At 62.2% G+C, this 25,337-nt stretch overlaps 1 protein-coding gene across 2 annotated transcripts; it reads left to right on the forward strand.

Moving 5' to 3' along the window:
* The first annotated feature begins 424 nt into the window (after positions 1 to 424).
* IL11RA (interleukin 11 receptor subunit alpha) lies at positions 425 to 24,479 on the forward strand. 2 transcript variants are annotated; one of them, XM_076361968.1, is made up of 13 exons: positions 425 to 493; positions 19,079 to 19,178; positions 19,540 to 19,600; positions 19,719 to 19,885; positions 20,060 to 20,174; positions 21,089 to 21,121; positions 21,531 to 21,694; positions 21,835 to 21,998; positions 22,114 to 22,255; positions 22,730 to 22,825; positions 23,008 to 23,107; positions 23,777 to 23,859; positions 23,953 to 24,479. In XM_076361968.1, the coding sequence occupies exons 2-13, from the start codon at positions 19,079 to 19,081 to the stop codon at positions 23,970 to 23,972; spliced, it is 1,245 nt and encodes a 414-aa protein (XP_076218083.1). In that variant the 5' UTR covers positions 425 to 493; the 3' UTR covers positions 23,973 to 24,479. The 2 variants fall into 2 exon arrangements, with proteins under 2 accessions (XP_076218083.1, XP_076218084.1); XM_076361969.1 differs by having other exon boundaries at positions 23,956 to 24,479.
* Positions 24,480 to 25,337: the final 858 nt, after the last annotated feature.

The following is a 25,337-nucleotide window of genomic DNA, read 5'->3' on the forward strand; positions in this document are numbered from 1 at the left end:
GGCGAGTGCAGGTGCTGCCCTCCGAAGGCACCGGGGAGGGCTGTGCACCCTGGGGGGAGGGAGGGGGGGAGGAGTGTCCCTGCGCCCCGGGGGCACCCCCGTGCTCCGGGGGTCACCATGCACCAGCGCCCCGCGGGGGGGATCCCGAGCCCAGCGCCCCGGGCGGAGCGGGACGGCGAGCGCCGGGGTTGGGGGGGGGGGGGGGGGGGGTGAACCGCGCACCCCGGGGGGGCCGCGGGGAGCGGGCGCGGGGCCGGGCCGGGGCCGGGGGGCGGCTCGCAGACAGGAAGCGTTCCGGGGCGGTGGCGGCAGATTGGCAGCGCCCTGCTCCAATGGAGCGGCGGCGGCGGCCCCGGCGGCTTCGCACCGCCCGCGCTCCCGGCCCCAGCCAGCCCGGCGCGGGCGCCCCGCCGCCGGCCCCGCTCCCGGCCCCGGCCCCCGGCCCCGCTCCGCCGAGCGCCATGGACACATAGCCGTGGCGCCACGCAGGAAGGTAGGAAACCCTCCCCGTTCCCCCCCACCACCTCCCCGAGGGTGACGGCTCGCCGCCGCCCCGACGCCGCGGTGAGGGGCGCAGGGCTGCGGGCAGGCTGCCGGCGCCGCGCAGGCAGGCGGCTCCCCCGGCTCCTTGCTGCTCGTACGGGGAAAGTTGGGGGGTGGGGGTGTGTGTCCTCGCAAAGTGGCTGGCAGGGACTTGCCCTCCCGCTTCCCCCAGCCTGGCTGGGGGTACCCGGTGCTGCTCCCCCTCCTCCGCCCGGCGCGGCTCCCTCCGCCTTGCCCGGAGATGCTCGGGGGCTGGACGGAGTTCCCGGGGTGGGAACTTTGGGCACCTTCCCCAGCCTCCCCGGCCTCCCCCCCGAATATTGAGGCCCCCCCCCCCCCCCGTCTCCGGGGGGAGCTTTCTGGAGAAAGGCCGGAACAACACCAGGCAAAGCGTCGCCCTGGCAGGGCCCCCTCTTCTCCTGGGGGGTCCGGGGAGGGAGAAGCTGGTCCCAATTACGAGAGGCGTGGAAAGAGGCGCTTTCCCATGCGCGGGCACTGGCAGGGCTCTCTGCTTGCCTTGTCCCTTCTTGGCCCGGGATGCTGTCTCAATCACGACTTCTCCGTCCTCGTCCTCTGCCAGCCCCTGCGGGTGCCCGGCCCCGGGCTGTGCCCACTGCCACCCTCGCAGGCTGGCTGTGTCGTGCCCCAGGTCCCCTCCCAGTTCTGGCTCCGGGCTGGTGAAGGGTGTGAGAGGGGGCCACGGGGCTGAGCTTGGCTGGGACATCGCTGTCAGCAAACGGAGAGCCCACTGTGACAGGGCCTGGGGGCGCCTTGGAAATCTCATTTTCCTTGTGCCTGGTCTCCGTGGGGAGAAACCCAGAGCTGCAGCAACTTGCGGACGTGTTGCCGTGCCCAAAACGGTGTTGGACCAACCGGCGTTGGTGGCGTAGCCGGTGCCGAGCCACCCGGGCCTAGCCAAGTGCTTCAGGTGCCAGGAGGTGCCCGCTCCTTGCAGGCTGCAGCCACGTCTGGCCACCGCATTTGCAGGAGGAGGTGGGGTGTTTGCACTCTGCCCGTTTATAGGAGGGCAGGTCGCAGCGTGGTTACGCACTGGGCTGCACGGAGCCCACGGCATCCCAGCCTGGCACGGGGCAGAGGAGCCTCACGGGAAGCTGCGAGCTGGTGGAGGTCCCTCCTGGGACAGGGACAGGGATAGGACGTGGCCACAATGTCCTCCCAGCACCCACGCGCCCTCTGCTTCACCAACCTGGCCCTTTTTTGGGGGAGTGAAAGGCCCATCTCTCCTCTCCGGAGAACTGTGAACTGGCCTTGGCAGCCAAAGTGGGACTGGAGTTGGGGGACAGGAGCTGAGTGGTGACAGCAAGGTTGTGTGCAGGGCTGGACGTCACCAACAGTGGGTGAACAGGGGATGTGGGGTGCAGCAGGGTGGTGGGGAGGGGTCCCTGCGGGGTGCAGGTGAAGGCAGAGGCTGTCTGCAGGAAGCTGGGAGAAGAGCAGCTCCAATTTTGCCCTGCCTCCTGCTGCATGAACAGGAGCCTTGCGGGGAGGGGAAAACTTGACTTGATTATATCTGATAAGCCACTTTTTCCCCGTCCCAGAGAGCTGTCCCGGCGGCGGGGGGAGGAGGATGCTTGGCTGAGTGCGGGCCCTGTTTGTGAAGGATGAATGAATGACTCACGGTGCGGCAAGTCTCCCCGCCGTCTTCATCGTGGCAGCAGCAGCAGTTCCCTTTTGCAGCTGCTGGGTTTATCAGAAGCTGTCAAGCTGGGTGGGCACCCAGGCAGCCCACGCCTGCATCCCCTAGCCTGGCAGTACCCTGCCTCCCCTGCCCTTCTCCCCTGGCTCGCCTGGACCATCCTGAGTGGGGAAACCCGCACAGACGGCGACAGTGCGCGGCACCCTCACCTGCAATGAACTAGCTGAGCACTCGGTTCAGACCCTCTCTTTCTGCTCCGCTCTTGTTCAAAGGCGACTCCAGACTCTTCCTGCTCGTGCAGGGCTCAACCTCCCTCCGGTTTCCTGCTGAATGCGTTCCTGGAGAGCTTATTCCACCGTGGGTTTGTGCCAACATTGTGCTTTTAGTTCAAGACCTCTTCTCCCTCTCCGGTGTTTACCCTGCTGTATTTATAGCTTCCTCGTTAGGTTAAACAAGCCGAAGGATTCTTGCCGGCTCTTCTCCCACGGGTTTGGCTCTGGAGGAAAACCCCTCACGAGATGCTTCCCACAGGAGGGGGCAGGTGCTGGCTTGCGGCTCTGCTTTTCTCCCTTCAGAAAATTTCGACACCTCTCCCAGCTTGTTTCCCCTCTTCTTGTTCAGGCTTGGGAGAGGGTGGCTCTGCCCCTGCCAAAGATGTAGCCAAGGATGGAGCTTGGATGGGATGAGAGCTCTTCCCTACGGGCAGTGCGCCAGGGCTTCACCTGTATTTGGGATGCTGATACAAAGCCAGCATCAGGAATTAGCCCTTGGATGTCTGGGATGACTTGCTGGGATGTTTAGAGAGCTTTTGGGTTTTATAAGTCGTCTTGTGGTTATGAAAGCATCGCATGTGCGAAAATCACCAAATCTCTCCGGCCAGGGATGTAGTGGCCTTACGACCCCAGTTCCTACCAGCAAATCTCTCTGCATCTCCCAGTGATGGTTTTCTCCTCCCATCCAGGCTGTGAAGGTGGGGAAGGGCGCAGATGCCTTGCAGTTGTTGTTGAGTCGTCTTCTCCAACAGCCAGATTCCCATGCACCATTTCCATGGAAAAAGGAAAATTCCTCTGGAAATTAGAAGCAGGTTTGTGGTGTCAGGGATCAGTGTGTTAATAGGAATTATCTCTCAAATCTGGCTGCTTCCCAGGTCTCTGACTCACCCTGGCATGGGAGTGGGATGGGGTGAGCTTCAGGTTCTTTTAGATGGTCACAGCACCCGCAGCCCCAGGAGCATGTGCCGGGCTGTCTGGTACAGGCGGAGGGCTGGGCTGTGAAAGGTGTGATTCTTCCTTCTCTCCAGTGGTATGAGTCTGGGACATGGAAAAAAAAACTGGCAAATATCTCCTCCTCTTCTGGTGTTTGGGGTGGGGGAGGTCCGGGAGAAAAGGGACAAGAAGTCTGTCAAGACCTGGTTCACCTCCGTCCTACTGGGACTGAGCACTGTGGTCACATCTGACCAGCGAAGCCTGGGCTTGCTCCAGCGGGAAGCTGGTCCTTGCTGAAAAAGCTTACGAGGGATTTCGGAAGGGTTTGGCCGGGGGAAGGTCACATCTGCCAGTGGCCTGCTCGTACACGTTTCCTGAAGATGCTTTTGGAGAGGACAAGCAGGCTGGAGGGACCTCAGGTGAGACCTGGCGTGGTCGGACGTGGGGCTGGCCTGTGCAGGTGGCGGTGGCCAGGGGACCACAGGTAAGGCCGTGCATCGACCAGGAGAGGGGAGGATGCTGAAAGCATTTTGGAAATCAACCTGGGGCTCCCCAGAGGCTGCTCAGCTCTGGTGCCCTCCTCTCAATATGGAGATGGCCGAAGTAGAAACAGCCTAATAAAAACAGTTATGGACCCACAGAGATTACCTTATAGGGAGAGGTGGAAAAGTTTAGGGCTCCTTCATCTAATGAAATCCTGATGGTGGAAGGAAGGTCATGTGGGCATCTTCTGGTTTACCCCACCTCCTAAAGTGAAAACAAGGGAAGCCAAGCCTTGCTGAAAAGCTGACGCTGGAGATGCACTGTGGGGAAGAGCGGATGGGAGAAGCTGACAGCTTCGGGGGAGCATCATCTCTGCGGCAGCTTAGGCATCTTCTAACCGGCAGAAAGGGACTGCCCCCAAGTCCCGTCCCACCTTGGGGAGCCCCGAACAAGGCTCAGGGCTGCCACCTGCCATCCTGCTGGCAGCCCTAAGGGGTGTGGATGTCCCCACAGAAGAGCACGTGGTAGGCAATGGGGCTGGCACGGCATCCCTGGAGCATGTCCCTGCGGGCTGGTGCGGCGATGCCCATCCAGCTATTTCCTTTGCCTTCCTGTGCTTTTACCAGACCCTTCCTTTGGGACTGAAAACCCCGCGCGCTTCATCCTGGCCAGACCGATAGCTGCAGCTGGAGCCAGGGACCTCGCCAGCACCTCTCTGATGAAGGTCGGCATGGGCATCAGTGCCTCTTGAATTCAATAACACTGTGAAAGGTGTGATTCAGCCTTCACCTTCCTGCAAAGGTAGCTAGGAAAAAAAGTGCTGTCATGCGGGGTCTGCATCGCGGGCTGGCCCAGTGCCGTGCCAGTGTTGCGACAGAGCTCCTGACAGTTGTGCTGCAACAACCCCGCAAAGGTCCCCAGGGATGGCTCGGCTGCGGTGGCCGGGCTTGGCTTTGCGAAAGCTGCTGTCACGCAGGGTTCCCCGGGCCAGCTGGCATCTCCCCAGACTTTCTTGCAGGGCCAGGGCCAGCCCCGAGCCCCTGGGGAGGTTTGCAGGAGCCTTTCCTTTGCTTTCCGTGAGTTTTGCCTGAGGCCTCAAGGCTTAGGAGGAGCTGGTGGACCAGACCAGCTATTGCTCCATCCTTGTCTTGCAAGGGCCAACACGCAGCCCCGGGGGGTTCCTCGGTACTTCTGCTGCTTTTGATTTTTTTAGCTCCTGCGAGGCTCCTGGGGGCTGTTTTGTAGCTCCTGCGAGGCTGGTCCACGCCATCGCGGCTTTGAGTTTTGCAGTTTTATGGCTGGAGCGTGGCTGTGCCCAGGGAAGCATCCCTTTTCCCTCGGCGTCCCCAGTCCTGCATCCAGCTCCGTTCCTCCTCTCCAGCCAGGGCTGTGCCCAGGGTCCTTGTACCCCCAGCACCCAAAAAACAATTCGGTGCCATGGGCTCCCCACCTACCGTGTTCCGCCTCCCCACAGTGCTGGGGGAAAATGGTGCAGGCAGGGAGCAGGATGCGGCCCTCTTGGGTGCCTGTGGCTGTGTGGGGAGCAGCCGGTGTGAACTCCGGAGGGGCCATGCTCTGGGAGCATCCTGTTGACACAGCTCTCGGTCTGCTGCACATCCCCATCCCTCCTTCCCAACCAGAGGCTGCAGCGCCGGGCTCTCTGGCAGCTCCGACAGCCGGGCGGTTTGTCCTGGAGATGTCTCAGAGAGCTCCGCTCGGATGGTGGGGCGCTGAGGTTTGGACTCAGAGCAGTCCGGGAGGAGGATGCTGAGATGCCTGGGCTCGGATGGAGCGGTGGCAGTGCTCGTGCTGCGCCTGGGATGGGTTAAGGACGTAAGTGAGACAAGTTCCATGGGGAGGGTCATCTTGGTTTTCAGCCCTGGGGTGCGGCTGGAAGAACGAGACGGGTGCTGGGGCAGCGTGTCCTGCTGCGTCCCCGGCTGATGTCCCCGTGAGACGTGTCCCCGGCAGGGTGGTTAATGGTGAGCAGGTCCGGCCGTGCACGGAGAATTTTCTTCCTCCAGTGCCTGGAAAGGTCCTTGAGGGCTTTTTTTCACTTATTTTCCCCATCTACCAAGGGCGGAGGGACCCTGCAGCAGCATGTAACCCTCCTGGGGCACACAGGGGACCTCAGCAGCGCTGCCGGCGACGTGGCCGCTGCATCTCCATCAGCAGTGGCGTTTCAGGGATGGCAGCGAACGCCTCTCCACCATCCCTCGCCGCAACCAGAGGAGGGTGGAGCGGAGCCGGAGGCAGCTTTTGCGGCCAGCTCTATGAATTTCCAATTACCAGCTTGCCTTGCCACCGTGCGAGAGGTTCCTGCACCTAATTTTTGGTGAAACGATCCATTTTTCTCAGTAATTTAATAGCGTGGGCAGGCTGCTTGCTGATGGAGAGCCAGCAGCCAGCACCGAGGAGCCTGTGTGCCGGGCTGCCGGCCGTAACCACCTTCCCTGGGCGACGCAGGAATGCTGACCTAATAGAAAAGACATTTAAAGGGGAGTTTTGGAGAGCGGCTCGGCTCGGATTCGGCTCACGCGCACGGCTGCCGGCTGCAGTGGGATCTCTCTGTGCCCTGGCAGGTCCTGGGGACCAGCATGGGCGGAGGGGACATCCCCGAAGGGAGCTGGGCACCAGGGCTTGAGCCCTCCCGGCCATCCATCGGCACAGCAGCTGCTCTATTTTCTGGAAAAAAAGGCTGCTTCGGGTAGGCTGTCACAAGTTGTGAGCTGAGGCTGGGTTCAGCGCCCGGCTGAAACTCTCTCAGGGCTGGAAAAGCCATGGCGTTTCGCTCTGACATTTTCCAAATGAGATGTTTTGATTTTTTTTTTTTTTAATTTTATTTTATTCCCTGCCCCAAGGTAATGTTTGGAAGCCAAATTTAGCTCGATTTAACTCAAACCATTTTAAAAAAGTAAAACCACTGAAAACTAAACAAGGCCTATCATTTAGAACAAAATGTTTTGGTTTTCATTTTCCTTTTGGCACGAAAAACACAAACTTTTTTTTTTTTTTCCATTTTCCTCTTGACCCACAAACAATTTTATTATATTTTTTTTGTTCCTCCTGGTTGTTTCCCAACACTGCTTTGTGCGCCATGGCCGGGGGACAGGCGAGCCCCGGTGCTGTTCCTGGTGGGACGGGGGTCCCGGGGCGGGTGCTTCCCCATGGAGGCTGGCGTGGTTTTGCAAAGACGAGTGGGAGTCGCTCTCCCCGCTGCCAGCACTGACTCAGCGGGAGCTCCTTGCGGAAGAGGGAGGCCCCCGTGGGTGGGATTTGGGATTTGGGTCTGTCCCGGCTCTCCTGGGGTGATGTGAGCCCTGGGGCTGAGCCCCGCTGGTACCCGGGCTGGGCACGGCCGTGCTGCGGGTGCTGTGCCCTGCTGCTAGGCATCCCCGCCGGGAAGGGCGAGCTCTGGCATTGCCTTCTCTCCTTGTTTATTCAGGTTTAAAATTAATCTGACCTTCCACCGCTCAGGCTTGTGCAAACGCAGCCTGTCCCTGAGCGGGGAGTTCCTGCGGGCCCAAGGGGAGCCCTGCCTGTCCCCAGCTTGTGCCGTCGCTGTCCCCTCTGGGTGAGGTCCCCACCAGGGCTGGGGTGCTGGGCAATGGTGGGGCGCCCACTCTTGCTGTCGGTGTGCCAGCCCCCTCCCGGTAAAGGCACCTCTGGCTGTAAATCAGGGCACAGTTAATCCTCTGGTGCAAGCTGCCAGGAGGCTGGGTGCCTGGATCTGGCGTCTCTGGGCTGGGCAATGGGTGGCTGCGATGCCTCCATCCCGGGTAGGAGCCCCCATGCTGGAGCCAGCGATCATTCCCCCAGCCTTGACCAGCTCCGTCGCCTGCTGACCCAGCCCTATGTCCTCCATCCTTTGCCAAATCTCAGCTCTCCGCTCTGCCCCAGCCTCACCGGGCTGTCAGCCGGGCAGGGATCAGAGAAGCGATAATGGAGAGCAGCACCGGGGCCAGCCCTGGTGCAGAAGCGAGCAACCGACTCATCCACCACCTGATTTTATTTTATTCCCCTCTTAGTGCCTCGCTGCATACCGCAGCCGTGCTTTTTATAGCCCCCAGCTGCAGCCTCGACGCGCTCCTGGCCAGCTCCCCACTGCGGCCCCACTCTCTCGGTGCCAGCAGCCCTAGCTGGGGAGGGGACGGACGCCGTCCCCAGGGTCCCCGCGGCAGTTCAGCAAGAGGAGAGTGCGGGCTGCGGAGGAAGGCAGATAATTAAACCCTAACCCAGAGCCACGCTCCTGTGCCGGCGGAGGCGTTTAAAGAGCCGCATTAGTCACCCCCGTTGCAGCCGGCGCGTGCCGCGTGCCAGGTTGGAGGCAAGCGGCGGTGGCCCATCCCTCACCGTCCCCTCTGGTGCTGCCCAGGGGTGTTTCCAGCCCACAGGAACTGCCAGCTCCTTCCATGAAATGTGGCCAGTTTGCTCCTCTGTACGGGGTGTCAGCGGTCCCCTCTCCACCCTCAATTCTCCCCCCAGGCTCTGGCAGGGTTGCACTGCTATGAGAGAGGTTAGAGGGAGGTTAGAGGTTCCTGCCCACTCCCTGGAAGTGCTTTTACGAGTGCCTGGGGCTTGCTGCCGTGTTTCCGCATCCCGCAGCTGTTTCCACAGCTGGGATGCTGCTATGGGGTCCGGAGCAAGGAGGCAGAGATGAGATGTGCGGTTCTGTTGCAGGCTGCATGCCTGGAGCATCCCTCTGTTGGGATGCGGGGTTTGCAGGGCAGGGACGGCCAGCCAGCGGGCAGGGAGCGAGCAGCCTCGCTGGGAAGCAGCGGTGGGGGGGCCCTGGCGGCTCCTTTTCCATGCTTTCTCCAGACGTGATTTCACCACCACTGGGAGGGAGCGTGGCCAAGGGACGGGCCCTGCTCGCCCCGATGGCACCCAGCTCGCTTGCCGGGGCGTTAGTCATTTGGGCCATGGCTGGGAACGAGGTGTGCCCGGGGTCCTCACGAGCCGGGGGGGATGGGGGGCTCGGTGAGCCTGTGCTTTTGGGATGCTGCCAGGGAAAAGGGGGAGGGATGGGGGCAGGGATGGATTGGGGGGACTTCTGGGCTCGCAGCCCACTGTCCCCTCCTTGCTGCCCTGGGGAGGGGGCAGAGGGCAGCGGTGAAGCCAGACGTGCGCCAGGCATCTCTGGCTGAGCAGGTGGGGCCGGGACGGGGCCACCTTTGCCAGGCTGACGCCTGCGGCTGCTCTCCAACCTCCTGGTGTGACTTTTCGGAGCTGGGCATGGGAGCATGGAGGCAGAGGAGATGCTGCAGGGAGGCAGCGTCCCGCTTCAGGGATGGATTTGGGGAGATGTCCCAAGGAGAGGGCTTCTGCGGAGGTTTGCGGGTCCCTGGGGATGGGGGGAGGCCCCAAGGTGCCAGGGAACCACATGGGACCCTGCTATGGCCCCTTGCTCTGCATGGGCACGGGGGGGTGTTGGGTGCCTGGGGCTAATTTTAAACCTCAGCCAAAACACCGTCCGGCTTGTTCTGCCTCCAGCAGGGAGGCAGGGAGAAGCCAGGCAGTGAAATACCGGTGGTGCTGCCATGTGGCTGCTGCCAAGCAGCTGGGGCCAGGCAGCCTTGCCTGCACGCAGGCAGGGCAGTGGGCAGGGGAAGGCAGGGAGCTGCCGGGGTGTGGAGGAAGGGTTGTGCAGGGGTGGGTTTTCCAGAAGCGCCAGCTGTAATTTTAAGCCAGTGTGGGTGGCTGAGGCTGGGGGGGCCTCCCAAATCTGCTCCCACCTGAAGGTGCTGGGCTTCACCCCGTGAGGGTTGGGGTCTCTCCGGCAGCACCCCAGTCCTTGGGTGAGCCAGGGGTGGCTGGGGGGGCTGCAGGAAGGGGGAGCTGCTCGTGCTGCTGGCCAGGTGCCGAGCATGCCGGGAGAGGGGAAAGCCTCGGAGACGTTCCGAAACAAGGCTGCCCTTTTATTCTCCTTTACGACTGCATTTTAATATCCACAAACACCCCTCCCTCCCCGGGCTGCTGCCAGCAGAGCCTCTATCGCCTGCGCTTGGCCTGCCGAGAAACCCCGGCCAAACCCTGGGCCCCAGCGCGGGGGAGAGGATTATTTTTCTCCCCTCGTTTTTTTTAATATATGTTTTCTATAGCTCTAATTAGACAGGCTTGAGCCCTGGCCAAGGCAAACACACCTGGGGGAGCCTCGCCTTACAGACCCCATCTGCTGTGTCAGGGGCTCTGCTCCCTGCACAGCCGCTGCCTGGCCCCTTTATAGGGGAGGGGGCTGCTGGGGGGGGGTAGGACCACTCCCACACCAAGCCAATGAGCAGCCTCCACAGAGGAGGAGAGCCCAGCGAGGCAGTGCGGGGAGATGGTGCAGAGGCAGCAGGGGCACCTGACGGAGCCCCATCCCACGGCAGGACCCCCATCCGAAGTGGAGCTGAGGTATCTTCCCCCCCTGCCTGTGCTGCTGTGGTGGCAGAGGGCTCTGCGCCCACCAGGGCAGGATGCTGCGGGGGGGAGATGCAGTGGGTACCAGCAAGGTTTTGCCCTCCTGGGGTGACAGCGTGGGTGCATCAAGGGGTTGCAGCTCCCAAAATCTGCATGTGCCCAGGGAGGGAGGGTGTGGGGGCTCCCCAGCATGTCGGGGTGTGTGTCGGGCTGCAGGACTACCTGCCCGGTGACACCCATCTGGGGACCATTTGGGAAAGCGAGCAGGGGACATCTATGTGCCAGGCCACCACAATGGCTTGCATTGATAGCCAAATCCACGCTGGACTGAGCTTCAGGTGCTTCTTCCCACGACTGCTGGCTTTCTTGAGGGGCTTTTTCGGCTTGGCTTTTATCCCTCTGGTTGTTTCAGGGGCCACCCTGAAGCCCCCATTGCTGGCGGGCTGAGCAGTGCTGGCACCCCCACACCGGGGTCTGGCAGGTCCCACATCACATCTGTGCCTAGCTGGAGCTGAGGGAGCTCTTGGGGGTCTCTGCTTGCCCACATTGGAGTCCCACCTCTTCTGAGACAGGGGTGCACACCCTGACTGTGTGATGTGGGCTAGGGAGGAGCAGCACCCTTGGGCGGCACCCGTTGCCATGGCTCATCCCAGAGGACGTTTCCTCCTCCTCTCCACGCGCCATCTCCCAGGGATGTGCAGGGGACAGCACTGTGACCCCCGCTCCATCCCCAGGGATGGATGCAGCACACCATCCCCTCCCGCTCCATCTGCCCAAGCGGTGAGCAGGCAGCACTGAGCAGGCAGCACGGCTGCCAACTGCCCTCCCGGTGCCCAGGGTGCCACCGACTGCTCCGAGGAGGAGCTCTGGCGGCCGCTTCGCCCTCCGCTCCCCGCCCCGGCTGGTGGAGCGGAGATGCCTGCAAAAGGAAACACCAGGTGCTTTGGGACGCACCCCCACCACACCACCCCGGTGCACCCAAGCCCTTTGCACCAGCATCGCCATCTCGAGGCAATAATAACTGGAGCGGCAACTTAAAATATAAAAAGCAGGATCCAGCCTCACCAGGACCTGCTGGCTCCCTTCGGGTGATGGGCTGGGCCGGGCGGGTTGTACATGGGGCGTGCCTCCATCCCCCTCCGGCAAGCGTGCCAGGCTGGAGGGTTTCCCTGTGCATGGGGGATTTTGGGGCACGGTGGCTGCTGGTCTTTGGTGCCTTCGGCCGGAGCCAGGGCTGTGCAGAGGGCAGCTCGAGCGTTTTGCGAAGGATTTTGGAGCTGCCTTGGCCTCCAGTCAGAGCAGGCTGCAACGGGAACATTTCGAAATTCTTTTGGATGAGGAAAATTCCACAGGCAGCCCCCCTCCGGAGAAAGTTTGGGATGGCTGAAATGTTTGGAGTGAGAGGCTGCTTGCTTTTGTTTACTCTGAACTATAACATTGGAGGGGTGGGGGAACCCAAAAGGAAAAAAAAGAGACAATAGGAGCCTGTAAACAGAGCTGGCCCCAAGCGGGGCTGGGGCATCTCTCCAGCATCGTGGAAGGAGATGTGTCAGCACACTCACCGCGTTGCCCTGCTTCCCCGCCCCAGCTCGGATACGATCGCACTTAATCTTTCAGGAGAACTTGGTTGGGTTGTTTTTCCCCCAGCAGAAAATGAGCCGGTGGGTGCTTTTCCAACCTTCTCAACTCAGGCAGGGCACAGCTGCCCCTGGCCCTGCGCTGCAGCCCCCAGCCTCGGCGGTAGGCTTCTGCCCAGCTTTTCTCCACTTCTTGCCGCTTCTCCACCTCTCCTTTTGGCTTGGGGGCTGCCATCTGAATGACCTGGCACGAGGCGGGGGGCACAGATGCTGCCGCAGTGAGGTGTTTCCCCAGCCTCCATCCCTGCCCTGCTGCATTCCCTGGGCTGCCTCCCCTTAGCAAAGCAGGCAGGGTTGCCTCCAAGCTTGAAGAAGACAAGCCATGGTTATCCCACCGGGTGCCAGAGCCTGGCACCAGCATCCCCACATCACACATTGCCGGGGGCCTGCAACTGCCACCCTCCCCCCACGCAGGGATGCTGCTGGTGGGGTGCAAAGGGTTAATGGGCCACCCTTTGGTGGTGGCTTTCTTTGGCTGCCCAGGTGGCCCTCAATGACACCCGAAATCCCTCTCTGGCCGAAAAGGGGTTTTGTTTTGCAAAAGGAGTGACAGCAAATTGCTAGCTGGGGGAGCATTAGTGCCGCAGTACGGTGAGCTGTTTATTTTGGCCCTGCTGCCCTGCAGCATTTTGGCTGACCCGGGCGCCTTCGTGCCTTGGGGATGGAGCTGAGCCCGATGGCTCCCTGGCACTGGAGCACGGGGAGGGATGGGGGGAGCACCAGGCAGGGGGATGCTGTGGGGCCCCTCTCCTGCCTGGGGTTCCCTGCTCCAGGCTGTCGTTCATCAGGAACATCAGGAGGAGCTGGGCTTGCGTGAGGTGCTCGCATATATGTACACGTATACGTATGTGCCCTACATATATGGATGCATATGCTCTTCTGTCAGCTCCAGGGCCAGCTCATGGGGGGAGTTTGTTCTGGGGGATGCAGGTGCTGCTGGGGGTGTGAAATGCCGGGGTGCAGGCTGGTACCCGGCTGCCCCATCATGCTGGGAGCTGTGGGTTCACCAAAACCTCTGCCAGGCTGGGCTGAGCCCGGGAGCAGGAAAATATCCCAAATCCTAAAATGTTCCCGGGACAGGAAAAGCCTTTCCCACCCTGCTTTAATCACAAGGTGGCCCAGCTCCCTGCCAGCAGGTCCCACCCTTGTCCCTGGATCCGGCACCATGCCCGTCCCCATCCCGCGACCCTGTGCCGAGGACAGTGCCCACGACTCCATCCCTCCATCCTAAAAATAATCTCCCGGCTGTAAAGAAACTCACTGCCACTACAGCTGCAGCGCCGGTGGGTTTCTTTACATCCGGGAGATTATTTTTAGGAATTTCTCCGGCGCGTGGCTTCAAGGGGGGAGCATGGGGATGGGGTTGGAGGGGGGGGGGCCTTCTCTCCCCCCTCCGAATGCAACGCTGCCAGCTGGCGTGGCGTCGGGGGTGCTGGCTGCTAACAGAGCCCTCGCTGTTTTGGCCCTTGCCAATGCCTCTGGTTACAGCCGGGAGCCAGAGACTTCTTCCCGCGGGATGGAGCAGGGGAGGGCGGAAATCAGGACGTTGGGGTGGGAGTTTCTCGGCCAGGGTAAGAGCAGAGCCTGACCTCCACGAAGCTGCCGGCATGCCGAGGTGTGTGGTGGCCCCCCGGTCCCCCAGCACCAGGTCCCGCTAGCAGCTGCCGGCCCCACAGAGGAGAGAGGTGACCCTTGGGGTATGGGGGAGGTTTGGGCTTGGCTTTGGACACCAGCGGGGCTGTGGTCAGCTGGGCGTCACCAGGGGATGTCGTGGGGGGGTTGGTCTGGGTTGGATGGAGATGTGCCTTGTACCTGGCTGAGGAGATGAACTGGTTCCTTGAGCGGCACTGGGGTTAACTCTGTGTTTGGGCTGAGCTGGGGTTAGCCCCACTCCTGGGCTGCATTGGAGTTACACATTTGGACTGTGTAACCCCATGATTGGGCTGTGCTGGGTTTAACCCCACATTTAGACTGCATAACCCTGTGTTTGGGCTGTGCTGGGTCTAACCCCACATTTTGGCTGAGCTGGGTTTAACCCCACTCCTGGGCTGAGCTGGATTTAACCACACATTTGGACTGCACTGAATTTAACCCCAAGTTTGGACTGCACTGGATTTAATCCCACTCCTGGGGTAAACTTGGTTTAGTCCCACTCCTGGGCTGAGCAGGATTTAATCCTGCTCCTGGGCTGCATGGGGTATAATCCTATGTTTGGGCTGCCCTGAGTTAAGCCCCACACTGGGACTACTGGGTTTAGCCCCGCGTTGAGGCTGCACGCGGGGCTTATTGGACTGCACTGGCCTCACAGGGGAAGGCTGCAACTGGTTTTACTGGTTTAACTGGGGTAATTCCAGTGTGCTGGGGTTGGACTGACTGCAGTTGTGCATGTGTGTGTGCTGGCTCAGCTCAGCCTGGCATGGTGCCCGCCCCAGCAGGCATGGGGGCCTGTGGGTGCTCAGCACCCCACCAAAGCGGTGCAGAGGAAAGCAGCCCTTTTTTGAGGTCCTCAAGGCACCAGAAGGGCTGGGCACGGCGAGCGGGGCTCTGCCCTTGGCCTTGGGGAGCATCACCCCAGCAGTGCCCAAGGTGGGTGAGGAGTTGCCCCCGGGCGCTGCCAGTGGTCCTGGGGACTGTGCACGGCCCTGGTGGCCCTGGAGGTGGTGGGGGACATGCTTCCCTCCCTGTCAGCACCCATTGCTGGGCTTTTTCCAGGCACCCAGCGGCTGGGAGGGTGCCAGCGGCATTTAGGGGACAGGGGTGGCTGGTTGCGGGGGACTGTCCCAGTAGCAAGGTTGATACTCCCCCTGGCCCCAAAGGTGCCTGTTGATGCAATGGTGATGGAGGTCACCGATGCTGCAGGGGTGGGATGCTGCCGGGTTTCTGGGCAGATCAGCAGCCACGGGGATGGACTCAGGCCATGCCGCGGCTCCTCAGAGCGGGGCACAGCGCTTCTGCAGGGCTGCCAGGAGGAGAGGGGGTTAGTGGGGCACTGTGCTCCCAACCCCGCAGGAAAGCAAGAAGAGGGGAATTCCTGCTGCTTCAAAACACCACCGCCCTTGGCCACGGGACGTGTTTCCCACAGCAGGCACTGGCAGAGAGGAGGGTCTGGGGCGCAGAGCCAGGGATGCTCCCCCAGCTGAGGGGCAGGGGTACAGTGTGATGCCATCTCTAGGGCGTTAGATCCAGCCAGCGTCAGGCGTCGCCCATTGCAGAGTGGCTTTTTGCAGGTGAGTGACTCTGGCAGGGCCCAGCACGCGGTGGGCAGAGCTGCCAAGTGCCCTTGGGTTGTTTTATTTGCCACATCTCTGTTGCAGCAATGCTGCCCCGGACCACCCTGGGGAGAGGTTAGGAGGCACCCCAGCTTTCTGTGCTCGGTGGGGAGCATCCCGTGTCTCCCCTCTGTCATCTTCAGCCCTGCGGCATCGCATTGTCTGCTTGTGTGTGTGTGTGTCCCCCGCCACCCCCAGCTCTGCGTGCGGCTCATTCTCTTTGAAGAGCAACTTCAAATAAAGCAAAGCAAAAAAAAAAACAAACCCACTGTCTTTCAAAGCGCCATGCGCAATGGAAAGTTGGCCTCCCCCAGGAATCTGCTCCGGGCTTTGCCAGGCCACGACGGGGCATGGCACAGAGCGGCTGTGGCGGGGGGACCGTCACACCCCACATGGGCATCGGTGCCGCTGCACATGGCTGTGATTTTGGGGGATGTTTTGGCTCACAGCATTTCAGTTTGGATGCAGGAAGGGGCTCACGGCAGGATTTCTCCCCGCAGCTCCCCAAAAACTTTTGGATGAGCTCAGATGATGCCCAGCGGGACAGCAGGGTCGGTGCAGGATGGAGAGTGGCACCTTGCGTTTCTGGCTAACATCCACAGGCACCACGCACAGCCTGGTCACCCTGGCCGTGCCGGTGACGAGAGCGTCCCGTGCCAAGGGAGCAGAGTCCAGCGCCGCTGCCCTCCCTGCCAGGGCCAGGCCACAGCCCCAGGCTGGGCTGAGTCCCTCTGCCCCAGCTGTGGCCGCGGGAGGTCACCCACCCCAGGCGGGCAGCAGATGCCTCTCGGGCCGGGATTAGCATGCGGGAGGGAAAAAAAGCTCCAATTGTTCCCTCTGTCCCGGCTTGGCTCCAGCACCACTGTGCCGGGACTCCCTGTCCCCAGGATGTGTCACCAACAGTGCAAGCATGGAGGGATGTTTTCTCCGCTTGTGTGCCCGTCCGTGGGGGTGCAGAGCCGCTAAGGAAGGCGGCCTGGCGACGCACGTGCGTGTGCGTTCATTTGCACGCCTGTTTTCCTCTCGGTGAGGGAGTTTGGTTGCAGAAAGTAAGGGGATCCTTTCTGGGCAGGCTGTTTTGCAGCACTGCCTGTCCCGGAGCGCCTGGCCCCCTGCCACGCCGCCGCACCCAGGGTGGGTAAGGGCTCCGGGTCTTCCCCTGCGCTGCGGCTCCTTCCTCTTTTGTTTGTGGCCTTCGGGCAGGCGAGGAAGGACTTGCCCTGTTTCTTCTCTCTGCGGTGATGCTCGGTTGTGGCTAGGTTTTGGCAATGCTCAGGCGGGTCATTTACTAAGCCAATGTGTGTGTCTGGGGGGGGACTCGGTGCTGCCTTCCCGCAGGCTGCACTGGCAGGGGTGGGCAGCTGCCCAAAAGAGCCCATCCGAGGCAGGGAAGCTCATGGAGTTCTGGGGTGAGGATGGGGAGCGCTGGGGGGGCCCTGGGACAGAGGGTGCTGAAGGGTGGGAGGGTGCAGGGTGGCCCTCAGGGTGAGTGGTGGGGGACAACTGGGGGGGTCACCGTGGAGGTCAGGGGTTGGGATGCAGCTGGGGACGGGGTCTGCAGAGATGCCCTCTGCCACCATGTAGGGGTCTGGGGTGCCTCTGGGTCTGTTGGCAATACCACCCGCAGCCAGGCTGGCCGGGCAGGGCTTACGCTGTTCCCCAGGGATGTGAGCAGCAGCTGGCTGCAAATTGTGCTGTGCCCCCAGCTCTTCCCTTGTCCGTGCAGGGAAAGATGCCTTTCAGCATCACAGCTGCAGGGTCATTTTTCCACACTGGCCTTGAGCCAGTCAGCGACCCTGAGAGCTAGCAAACTCGTGTCAGCAGTGAGCCAGCGCCCAGAGCATATCCCCCTGCCACAGAGCGGCACGGTGGGCGATGGGTGCAGCAGCTCTGCCTTCACCCTCCGCAGCGTTTGTACAAAAACCCAGGGCAGTCGGGAGAAGAAATGATTTTATTTTAAAACTATTTCTCTCTCTACACTAACACACTCTCCCTTCTCCCTGGCCCCCCCTCAGCACTGTCCCCTTAACTCTGGCCCACGTGGTGTTTGGAGTTATTTTTGCTTGCTGCTTTTAAGTGTATTTTAAGTCTTTTTTTTTTCATCACCAAAATATTTTACTTTCAGGCCAAATGTTCCCAGTTAGTTACCAGGATAATTTTGGCAGAGACCTTTTAACTGATGTTTCTTGGGAACATTTCTATGGGTGGTTTGGTAGGAAAAGCTTATGACAGTCTCATGAAATTACTTACGTTTGGGGCTTGCGTTTGAGGCTGACTGGCATGTTCAGGACAGGGTTGATGCAACCCCCCTGCACTCTCTGGGTTGCAGCTCATCGCCTTGTAGGTCTCGTTTCCTTTGCCATGCATTTTGGTCTGCGGCCATGGGCACCTGCCTGCAGGAGGGGAACTGGCAGCTGCTCTGGGGTGCCTTTGCAGGGCTGGAGCATCCCTCCCTGGAACCCCTCGGCTGTTGAACCCGGGTGACTTGGGGGGACACAGATTTATGCCCACGAGCTGCAGCCTGTGTTTGGGGCTGGCAGGGAGCTCACTGCCTCCCATGCCCTCAGCCCCTGCCCACCTGCAGCCGGGAGCAGAGCCCGACAATATGGGTGTAAATAAACAGGCCTGCCCATTCATGAGGGGTGGGCAGGGGCGTCTTCCAGGGAGAAATGATTCAGCTGTCTGTGCCTGCTGGGGGCAGGCGAGGCTGGCTGATAGGGACGGTGTGATGTTGCTGCTATGGATGGCGTGATGCTGGCCAGGATGGATGTCCTGAGGTGATGCTGGCTGGTACAGACAGGGTGACGCTGGCTGGTGTGTGCAGGACAGTGCAGGCTGGAACAGACGCCTTAGGGCGATGCTGACTGTGATGGACAGGGTGATGCTGGCTGGCACAGTCAGGAAGATGCTAGCTGGTATGTGCAGGATGATGCAGGCTGGGACTGATACCTCAGGGCAATGCTGGCTGCTATGGCCAGGGTGATGCTGGCTGGGTTGGCCAGGGTGACGCTGGCTGGTGTGTGCAGAGCAATGTAGGCTGGGGTGGACATCTCGGGGTGATGCTGGCTGGGATGGAGAGGGTGATGCTGGCTGGCACAGAGAGGGTGATGCTGGCTGTGCTGTGGTGGGGAGACCCTGGCCTGTGGCTGGGGTTGACCTGTGGAGAGTTGGGTGCACATTCCTGACTCAGCATCCCCCGCACTTCTCGCCCCAGACCCACTGGTGATCTCTGAGTGGGAGGAAGGGATTCCAGGGCCATTCTCCCTGGTTCCAGAGAGCCCAAATGGCCTGTAAGGGCACAGACCTGCACAGACCAGCCCTGCAGCGGGTGCAGGGATGGGCAGTGACGCGGGACCACCAGCCAGCCCCACTCTCGGTACGGTCTGAACTCTCACAGACCGGCTCTCCCTGGCTGTGTGAGCCTGTTCAGATCTAACTGCTGTCTCCTGCCACGTAAATACAGGCCAGAATTTCTCCTCGGTCCCTTCCCGCTCCAGCTGCACAGGCGCAGGTTTCTGGACCATCCTGGGGCTGGGAGCCAGCCAGGGCTCCCGGCACAGGACTGCAATGGCAAAGAGCCCTTAATCCCACTAACCCACGCAGCCCCGAGCTCCTGGTCAGTGTTTGCCCTTTGTGTCCCCCCTCCAGGCATGGGGACTCCTCAGCAGCCAGGAACCAGCTGTGGCAGTGGCACAGACCCTGCCAGCTGTCCTAGCTGGGGTCCTGGTGTTACGGTCCCCGTGCTGTCCCCGGCAGGATGGGGTGAGATGAGAGGGAGATGCGGGGTCCATGGTCCTGCAGAGGTGCTCTGGGCTGTGGACCCTGCTGGCCACCCCATTGCAGGGGATAACACCCTCTCCCTCCCCACTCTGCCTCCTCCAGATGCGCAGTCCCATCCCAGGCCTGGGCAGGGTGATGGTGTTCCTCGCGGCAGCCCTGGCGTCAGCCTCCCTCGCCGTCCCCGAGGGCTGGGGAGAGGAAGGTGAGCCCCCCCCCAAGCCCCCCCGCACAACCCCCCATGTCCCAGGCATGGGGACCCTGGGGACACCCCATTCCCCCCAGGCAGGCACAGGTCAACCAGAGTCAGGGTGTACACGAAACGCAGCCCCATGGCGATGGGTGTCCTCTGGCCAGCGCCCCCCTGTAGCTGCTCATTGCCCAGCCCCAACTGGGACCAGTCCTTCCCAGTCCCCCGTGGTGGTACCTGCATGAAGTAAGACCCCCCAGCCAGTGCCCAGCTCTCCAAGCGGGTCCAGCCCCAGGCTGCCTAACTCAACCCCCAGCCCTGGCGTGGGGTGGCACGGGGTGCTAACACCCATCTGGGGATGTGTGTATCCCTCCAGGTGTGCAGTACGGACAGGTGGGGACAGACGTGACCCTGTCGTGCACCGGTGCCCATGCCGGGTAGGTGTTTTCCATGCACACCGGGGGATTTATCTGATGGGATGGTTTACAAGGTGGGCCTGGGGTGACCCCGTCATCCCTGTCCTCTAACGCTGCCTGCCCGGTCTCTCCTCCCCAGCTCACCGGTGCAATGGAGACGGGCGGGTGCCGTGGCACTGCCGGAGGGCTCAGCCATCCAGCAGGGAGCCCTGGTGCTGCCACGTGCCAGCTTGGCCACCGCGGGAACCTACAGCTGCCACGACGAGGACAGTGGCCTCCTGCACGCCGTGTCCCTGCGGCTGGGGTGTGAGTAGCGTGTCTGCAGGCTGGGGTATGGGGGGTGTGCAGCCCCACCAGGATGGCACCCCTGGCAGGGGCTTGCCAAGAGGGGACTTCGCGGTGACACAGGGGTCCCTGCGTGCCAGCTGGGCTGTGGGATGGGGGACCCCTCGCTGACCATCGCTTCCCCCCGGACCCCAGACCTGCCGGGGGTCCCCTTTGTGTCTTGCAGAGCGTCCGACTACGAGAATTTCTCCTGCTCCTGGACCTCCAGTGTGGAGACCTTCCTCCCCACCAGATACATCACGACCTACAGGTGATGTATCCCTACAGGGCACGGGCTGGGGGGTTTACGTGGTGAGCCCTGGGTCCTGGCCAAGGATGACCACCAAATCCTGCTGGCCATCTGACCCACGCCTTGGGTTCACCTCCTGCCCCAAGGACCGTGCTGCAGCCTGGAGCAGGTCATGTTTTGGGGTGAGCAGAGTGCTGAACATTTGCTTGCTCCAAGGGGGGCCCCCCAGCAGCGTTGAGGGGCCAGCACAGGCAGGCTCCCTCCCTGCCGATGGCTCTGCCAGCACCAGAGGGACTATAAAGGAGAAGCAGGTCATCTGCAAGCTGCCGAGCGCTTCGGCATGCTTCAGGATGAAAGGAGCCCTGACAGCATCGCTGCTTCTAATTATACTGGCAGGCCAAATTAGCGGACTGCTTTGAAGTCAGCCGTAGCCCATAAAGCACAGCCCTGCTGAAAGCTGCAGGAGCCGGGGGGCTGGGGGCTCAGCGGGGAAGGGGCCACGTGGAGCAATGGAGGCTCAGCAGGGAGGAGGCGGTGGGAAGCAAGGGGATTTGGGGGCTGTAGGGTGGAGGGCGAAGACAGCTGCTGGGGAGCTGCTTTTATCAGCATCCCTGCACCTTTGCTGCTGCTGCATGATAAGACCCTGGGTGGGCAAGGGGCTCCTCCGAGAAGGACCCTCCTGGGCACCTCACTGTCTCATTCCTCTGGGAACCCCGGCTCCTGCTGCCAGGCTGCTGGCTGACAGGGCTGGGCATGGTGTTAGCTCCATCCCCCGTGCTGTGCCGACCACGTGCATCAATGCAGGTAGTGGGGTGCAGCAGAGCAGGCCCCCAGGACTGGTGCAAAGTCCCCTGTCCCTCTTCTGAGTCACGGTGGGGTTGGCTTCATGCTGTCCCCTCATCCTCACTGTCTGCTTTTCCGTCTCTCCGTGGCAGGAAGAAATCACTGACAGGCGAAGAGAAGCGGAGGTAGGACTGGCTCCCACCCTGGTCCCATGCCCTGGAGACTGGCCCCTGTCCCAAAGGCTCTGCCGCTGTCCTCAGTGGCATCCCCGAGATGAGGGCTGGTTGTCCCCATGGGGGAACCAGCTACCCAAATCTTGGGGCCTGGGAGAAGGGTTTGCCCCAGGGAGGGACCTTCGAGGGAAGGACTGTGGGGCTGGGATGGGTGTCACTTCAGTCACACTCGGAGGGATGTGCCGGGCTCTGGAGGGGTGAGGGCTGCTCCCCAGACCCTGCCTGAGCCGTAATGGGGGCTGCCTCCTCCACTGGGCTCTTGGCATGGGGGTGTCTCCACATGGCACCGCCTGTGTAGCACCGAGAAACTATGCGTGGTGGGCTGGGGGGACACGTCACCACCCTGCCTCCCCATCTGCAGGAACAAGAACGGGCACATGGGGCCGTGCCTGCAGGATCTGTCCCGCCCTGGCACCTGCACTGTCCACGGGTCGGAGTTCTGGAGCTCCTACCGCCTGAACATCACCGAGGTGAACCCACTGGGCTCCAGCTTCCGCCTCCTCGACGTCACCATGCAAGCCATCAGTGAGTCCCCGTCTGTCTGTCTGTCCGTCCCCGTGTCTGTCCATCCCCCGGGCATCCAGCCCCGGGTGGCAGCGGGGAGCACAGCACCCCTCTGCAAGGCAGTGCGGTGTGATGAGGGCTCCCTGTCCTCTCCCGCGCAGTTAAGCCGGACCCTCCAGAGGGCTTGGTGGTGGAGCCCATCCCCCTGGCCCCGCGGCGGCTCCACGTGAGCTGGAAGTACCCCTCCTCCTGGCCCAAGGAGCCCCACTTCCAGCTCAGGTTTCGGCTCCAGTACCGGCCCATCATCCACCGCTCCTGGTCCGTGGTAAGCGGTGGGTGAGGGAAGGCAAAGCTGGCGTGGGAGCAGGGTGGACACGGGGACAGGGAGGGCAGCGAGGGGTGCACCCTCCTGCCCCACAGCTCCCCTCTGCCCGGCACAGGTGGAGACAGTGAACCTCTCCGAGGTGATCACGGACGCCTTTGCTGGGCTGGAGCACGTGGTCCAAGTCAGCGCCAAGGATTTCCTGGATGCAGGGAACTGGAGCGAGTGGAGTGCCGAGGCCCGGGCGACGCCGGTCAGAGGTGCGAGGGGGACAGGCTAAAGCCCCCAGCACCCCTACCAGGTTGTGCCATCCCTCCCCAAAGCCCCTCCAGCACCCTGGGCTGCCCCTCTCCAGACCCTTCCCCATGGCACCCATTGCCTGAAATATCATCCAGAGCAAGCCCCAGCTCCTGGGGTCCCTTAAAATTGACCCAAAAAGCTGGTCCCATGCACTGTCCAAAAACTGGCCTCACGGTGGGAGGCAGAGCTGCAAGGGGGCAAAGCATCTCCCAACCCCACGGCAGGCTGCAGCTGTGCTGCTGCCGTTTGGGGATTGCTTCCCACAGCCTCGGGGCAAAGCGGGGATCCCACAGCAGCAGAGGCACCCTGGGGGCACCCCTCGGCTCGTGGGACCCCTGGGGCACAGCGGCACCCTTCTTTGCTCCTCTCTGTGGGTCCCTGGAGTGCTGCCCATGATTTTGGGTGAGTGATTCCCATCCCCTCTATCCTTCCAGACCCGGCTACCATGGCGAGTGAAGAAACCACTACAGACGCCAGCCTGGAAAGCCTGGCCGAGGAGCCCTCCCAGGCTCCCAACCCTGAGCCCATCGGTGAGTAGAGCTGGAGGTGGCAGGAGTGGGGACTGCCACGCGTGGCTGAGAGTTATGGGAAGGGTCTCTTGCCCCATGCCCGTGTGTGTCTGGGGTGCTGGGGTACCCAGGAGCTTGCAATAGGGTCCCCCGGGTGCTGGGGGATGTGGCATCCCTCGGCTGTGACAGTCTCTCTATCCCAGACCGCAGCGACCCCCTGGAGAAGGTGGCCATCCTGGTGTCCCTCGGGATCTTCGCCTTCTTCATACTGGCTGCTGTTCTCGTCATCACCATCCTCATCTGGTAGGTTGGGTTTTGAGAGGGAGGGGTCTGCGTGATTCCCGCTCTGGCCCCCGAAACCCCAGCATGGGGTGCCCCATGTCCCCCCAGCCGTGCTCTGGGGTCCCTGCGCAAACAGACTTGATGCCAGCCCCATAAGGTGGTTCATGCTCCCCTTGCCCCCCTGCCACATCAATGCCTCTTCCCAGCACACCCCACCGGCTCAGTGCTGCCCAGCGTGCCTGGGGTCTTTCTGATGAGCCCACAACCGTGGGACCTTTCTCTGTATCCCCCAAAGACACTGCTGTTACTAACATCCCCCAAAGCCTCCTGCCTTCCTGGGGACTCTCCTGCTCCATGGTCAGCGCAGAGACCCCTCCATATGCCTTTGCCCCCTGGGAGTCCTGCCCTGGGCACTGCCTGCTTGTCCTGACCCCAGGTCCCTTCTCATCCTGCCACTGCTGGGCTCTCCCTGCCGTGCTGTGGCTCTGCTGTCCGTCCCTGTCCCCAGCCCACCCCTGCCCAATCTCATGACCAGCTCCTGCTGTAGCCCTGGAGCTGATGCGCTGGAGCAGCTGGGCACAGCTGGGCACATCTGGCTGGGGATGCAGAGCGGGATCGCCAGGGATGTGGGCAGTCCCAGTGCCCGGGGGGGCTGCTCAGGGTCCTCAGCCACTGCTGCTCTATCCCCAGGCTCCGGGTGAGGAAACACAGCAAGGACGAGACCAAACCCCACAACTTCTTGGTTGCTGCCACCCACTTGAAGGCACTGCCGAGTGAGTCGGGGTAGGGGGTGTGATGGGGGGGGGATGCAGGGGAGGAGAGGGTGCAGGTCAGTGCCCCCTCTGACCCCCTGCCCTCTCTCTCAGCAGAGGCTCAGATCCTGTAGTGAGCCCTGGCCGATCCCTGCTCCCTGCACCTGCTTGCCCACGCGTGGGACTTGATGCCACTGCTGGCCCCCAAGGACCCCACGCCTCCCATGGCCATGGACATTGCCAGAGCCCCCAGCATTCTGGGCGTGCAGGATGGACCCTAAGGAGAGAGGCTCTGCTCCCAGGAGCTTTGGAGCAGGCCAGGAGCCGGTTGGAGGCCAGGAGCCGGTTGGAGGACCTCGGACTCAGGGCAACGGGCTGGCCCCACCGCCGGGTGCTGCTGAACACATGGGGATGAGATGCTGAGCCAGCCCTACTTCACTGCCTAGTGTCGAGGGGGCCGTGGGTGCAGGCTCCCAGGGATGCCGGGCATCAGTGAGCAGGGGGTGCTGAGCCCTGCCCGTCATCCCCCAACCAGCCTCCAGCAGGCAGAAGGGACCCCCCCCCGTCCCTCTGCCCCTCACCCCCATGCTGTGGCTGGACAGAGCAGTGATACCAATAAAGGGGATAGCGTTGGCACTGCCCAGGCAAGACCTCCTTGCAGATGGTGCTGGGCCAGGGGAGAGGTGAGTGGCACTGGGTCAGATGCCAGCTTGGGGACGGTCCTTGCAGGAGGTGCACAGGCAGCAGGGCTGGTCCCCAAACAGGTCAGCCCCCTCCCCAGGAGCCTGGAGGGGCTGAGAGAGACTCTCGCCCGGGCCAGCCCTTGCTGAGTGCCAGAAGAGGATGCAGGCAGCTGCCTAGGACATCTCCCCTGCCCTCACCAGCCCAGCAGCAGGGACAGGACCCTCTGCACAGCCCCCCCTCGCTCGGCATGTGGCCCCCTCCCCGCGCCTCGACCCAGCCCCTCTAATGGCTTCCATGTGTTGGCACCTCCCGACCCCAGTGCTCAGCGCCAGCAGCCCGATGAGATCCAGATGGGGCTGGGTGGAAATTCAGGCAGCGGCGGCGCGGGGAGCGTGGGGAGCAGAGCCAGCGCAGGGTGGGACCCTGCGCCCGCCCTGCCGGGGAGATGTGTCACTCCCAGCTGGGCCCCGGGGCTTCCCTTGAACCCGGGGTGCAGAGGGAGCCTGGAGGAGGGGGGAACCTCCCAAAAGGGTCCTCGTGGGAACTGGGTTGGAGGGGACCGGGACAGGGCTGTGCCTTTTGCAATGGCATGTGTGCCCATGGACCCTTCTGCCCTCGCTGGGTGTCCCCGCACTCCCACCCTAGGTGCACTGCCACAGTGCTTGGCTGTGCCTTTTGCAATGGCAGACCCCTCTGCCCTCGCTGGGTGCCCCCACACTCCCACCCTGGGTGTGGGGGCATGGCGGCTGCCCGTGCCGGTGCTTCGCTTTGCAGGGTCCCAGCCCCTCGCTGCCCCTGGTGAGCACAGTCACGCT

This window comes from Aptenodytes patagonicus, chromosome Z (genome assembly GCF_965638725.1).
Source record: "Aptenodytes patagonicus chromosome Z, bAptPat1.pri.cur, whole genome shotgun sequence".
In the NCBI taxonomy this organism is placed as follows: Eukaryota; Metazoa; Chordata; class Aves; order Sphenisciformes; family Spheniscidae; genus Aptenodytes; species Aptenodytes patagonicus.

Coding starts and splice junctions, on each gene's coding strand:
- IL11RA (XM_076361968.1), top strand. CDS start 19,079: ATGCGCAGTCCCATCCCAGGCCTGGGCAGGGTGATGGTGTTCCTCGCG. Junction 21,695..21,834: donor CGTCACCATGCAAGCCATCA/GTGAGTCCCCGT, acceptor TCTCCCGCGCAG/TTAAGCCGGACCCTCCAGAG. Junction 21,999..22,113: donor TCCACCGCTCCTGGTCCGTG/GTAAGCGGTGGG, acceptor TGCCCGGCACAG/GTGGAGACAGTGAACCTCTC.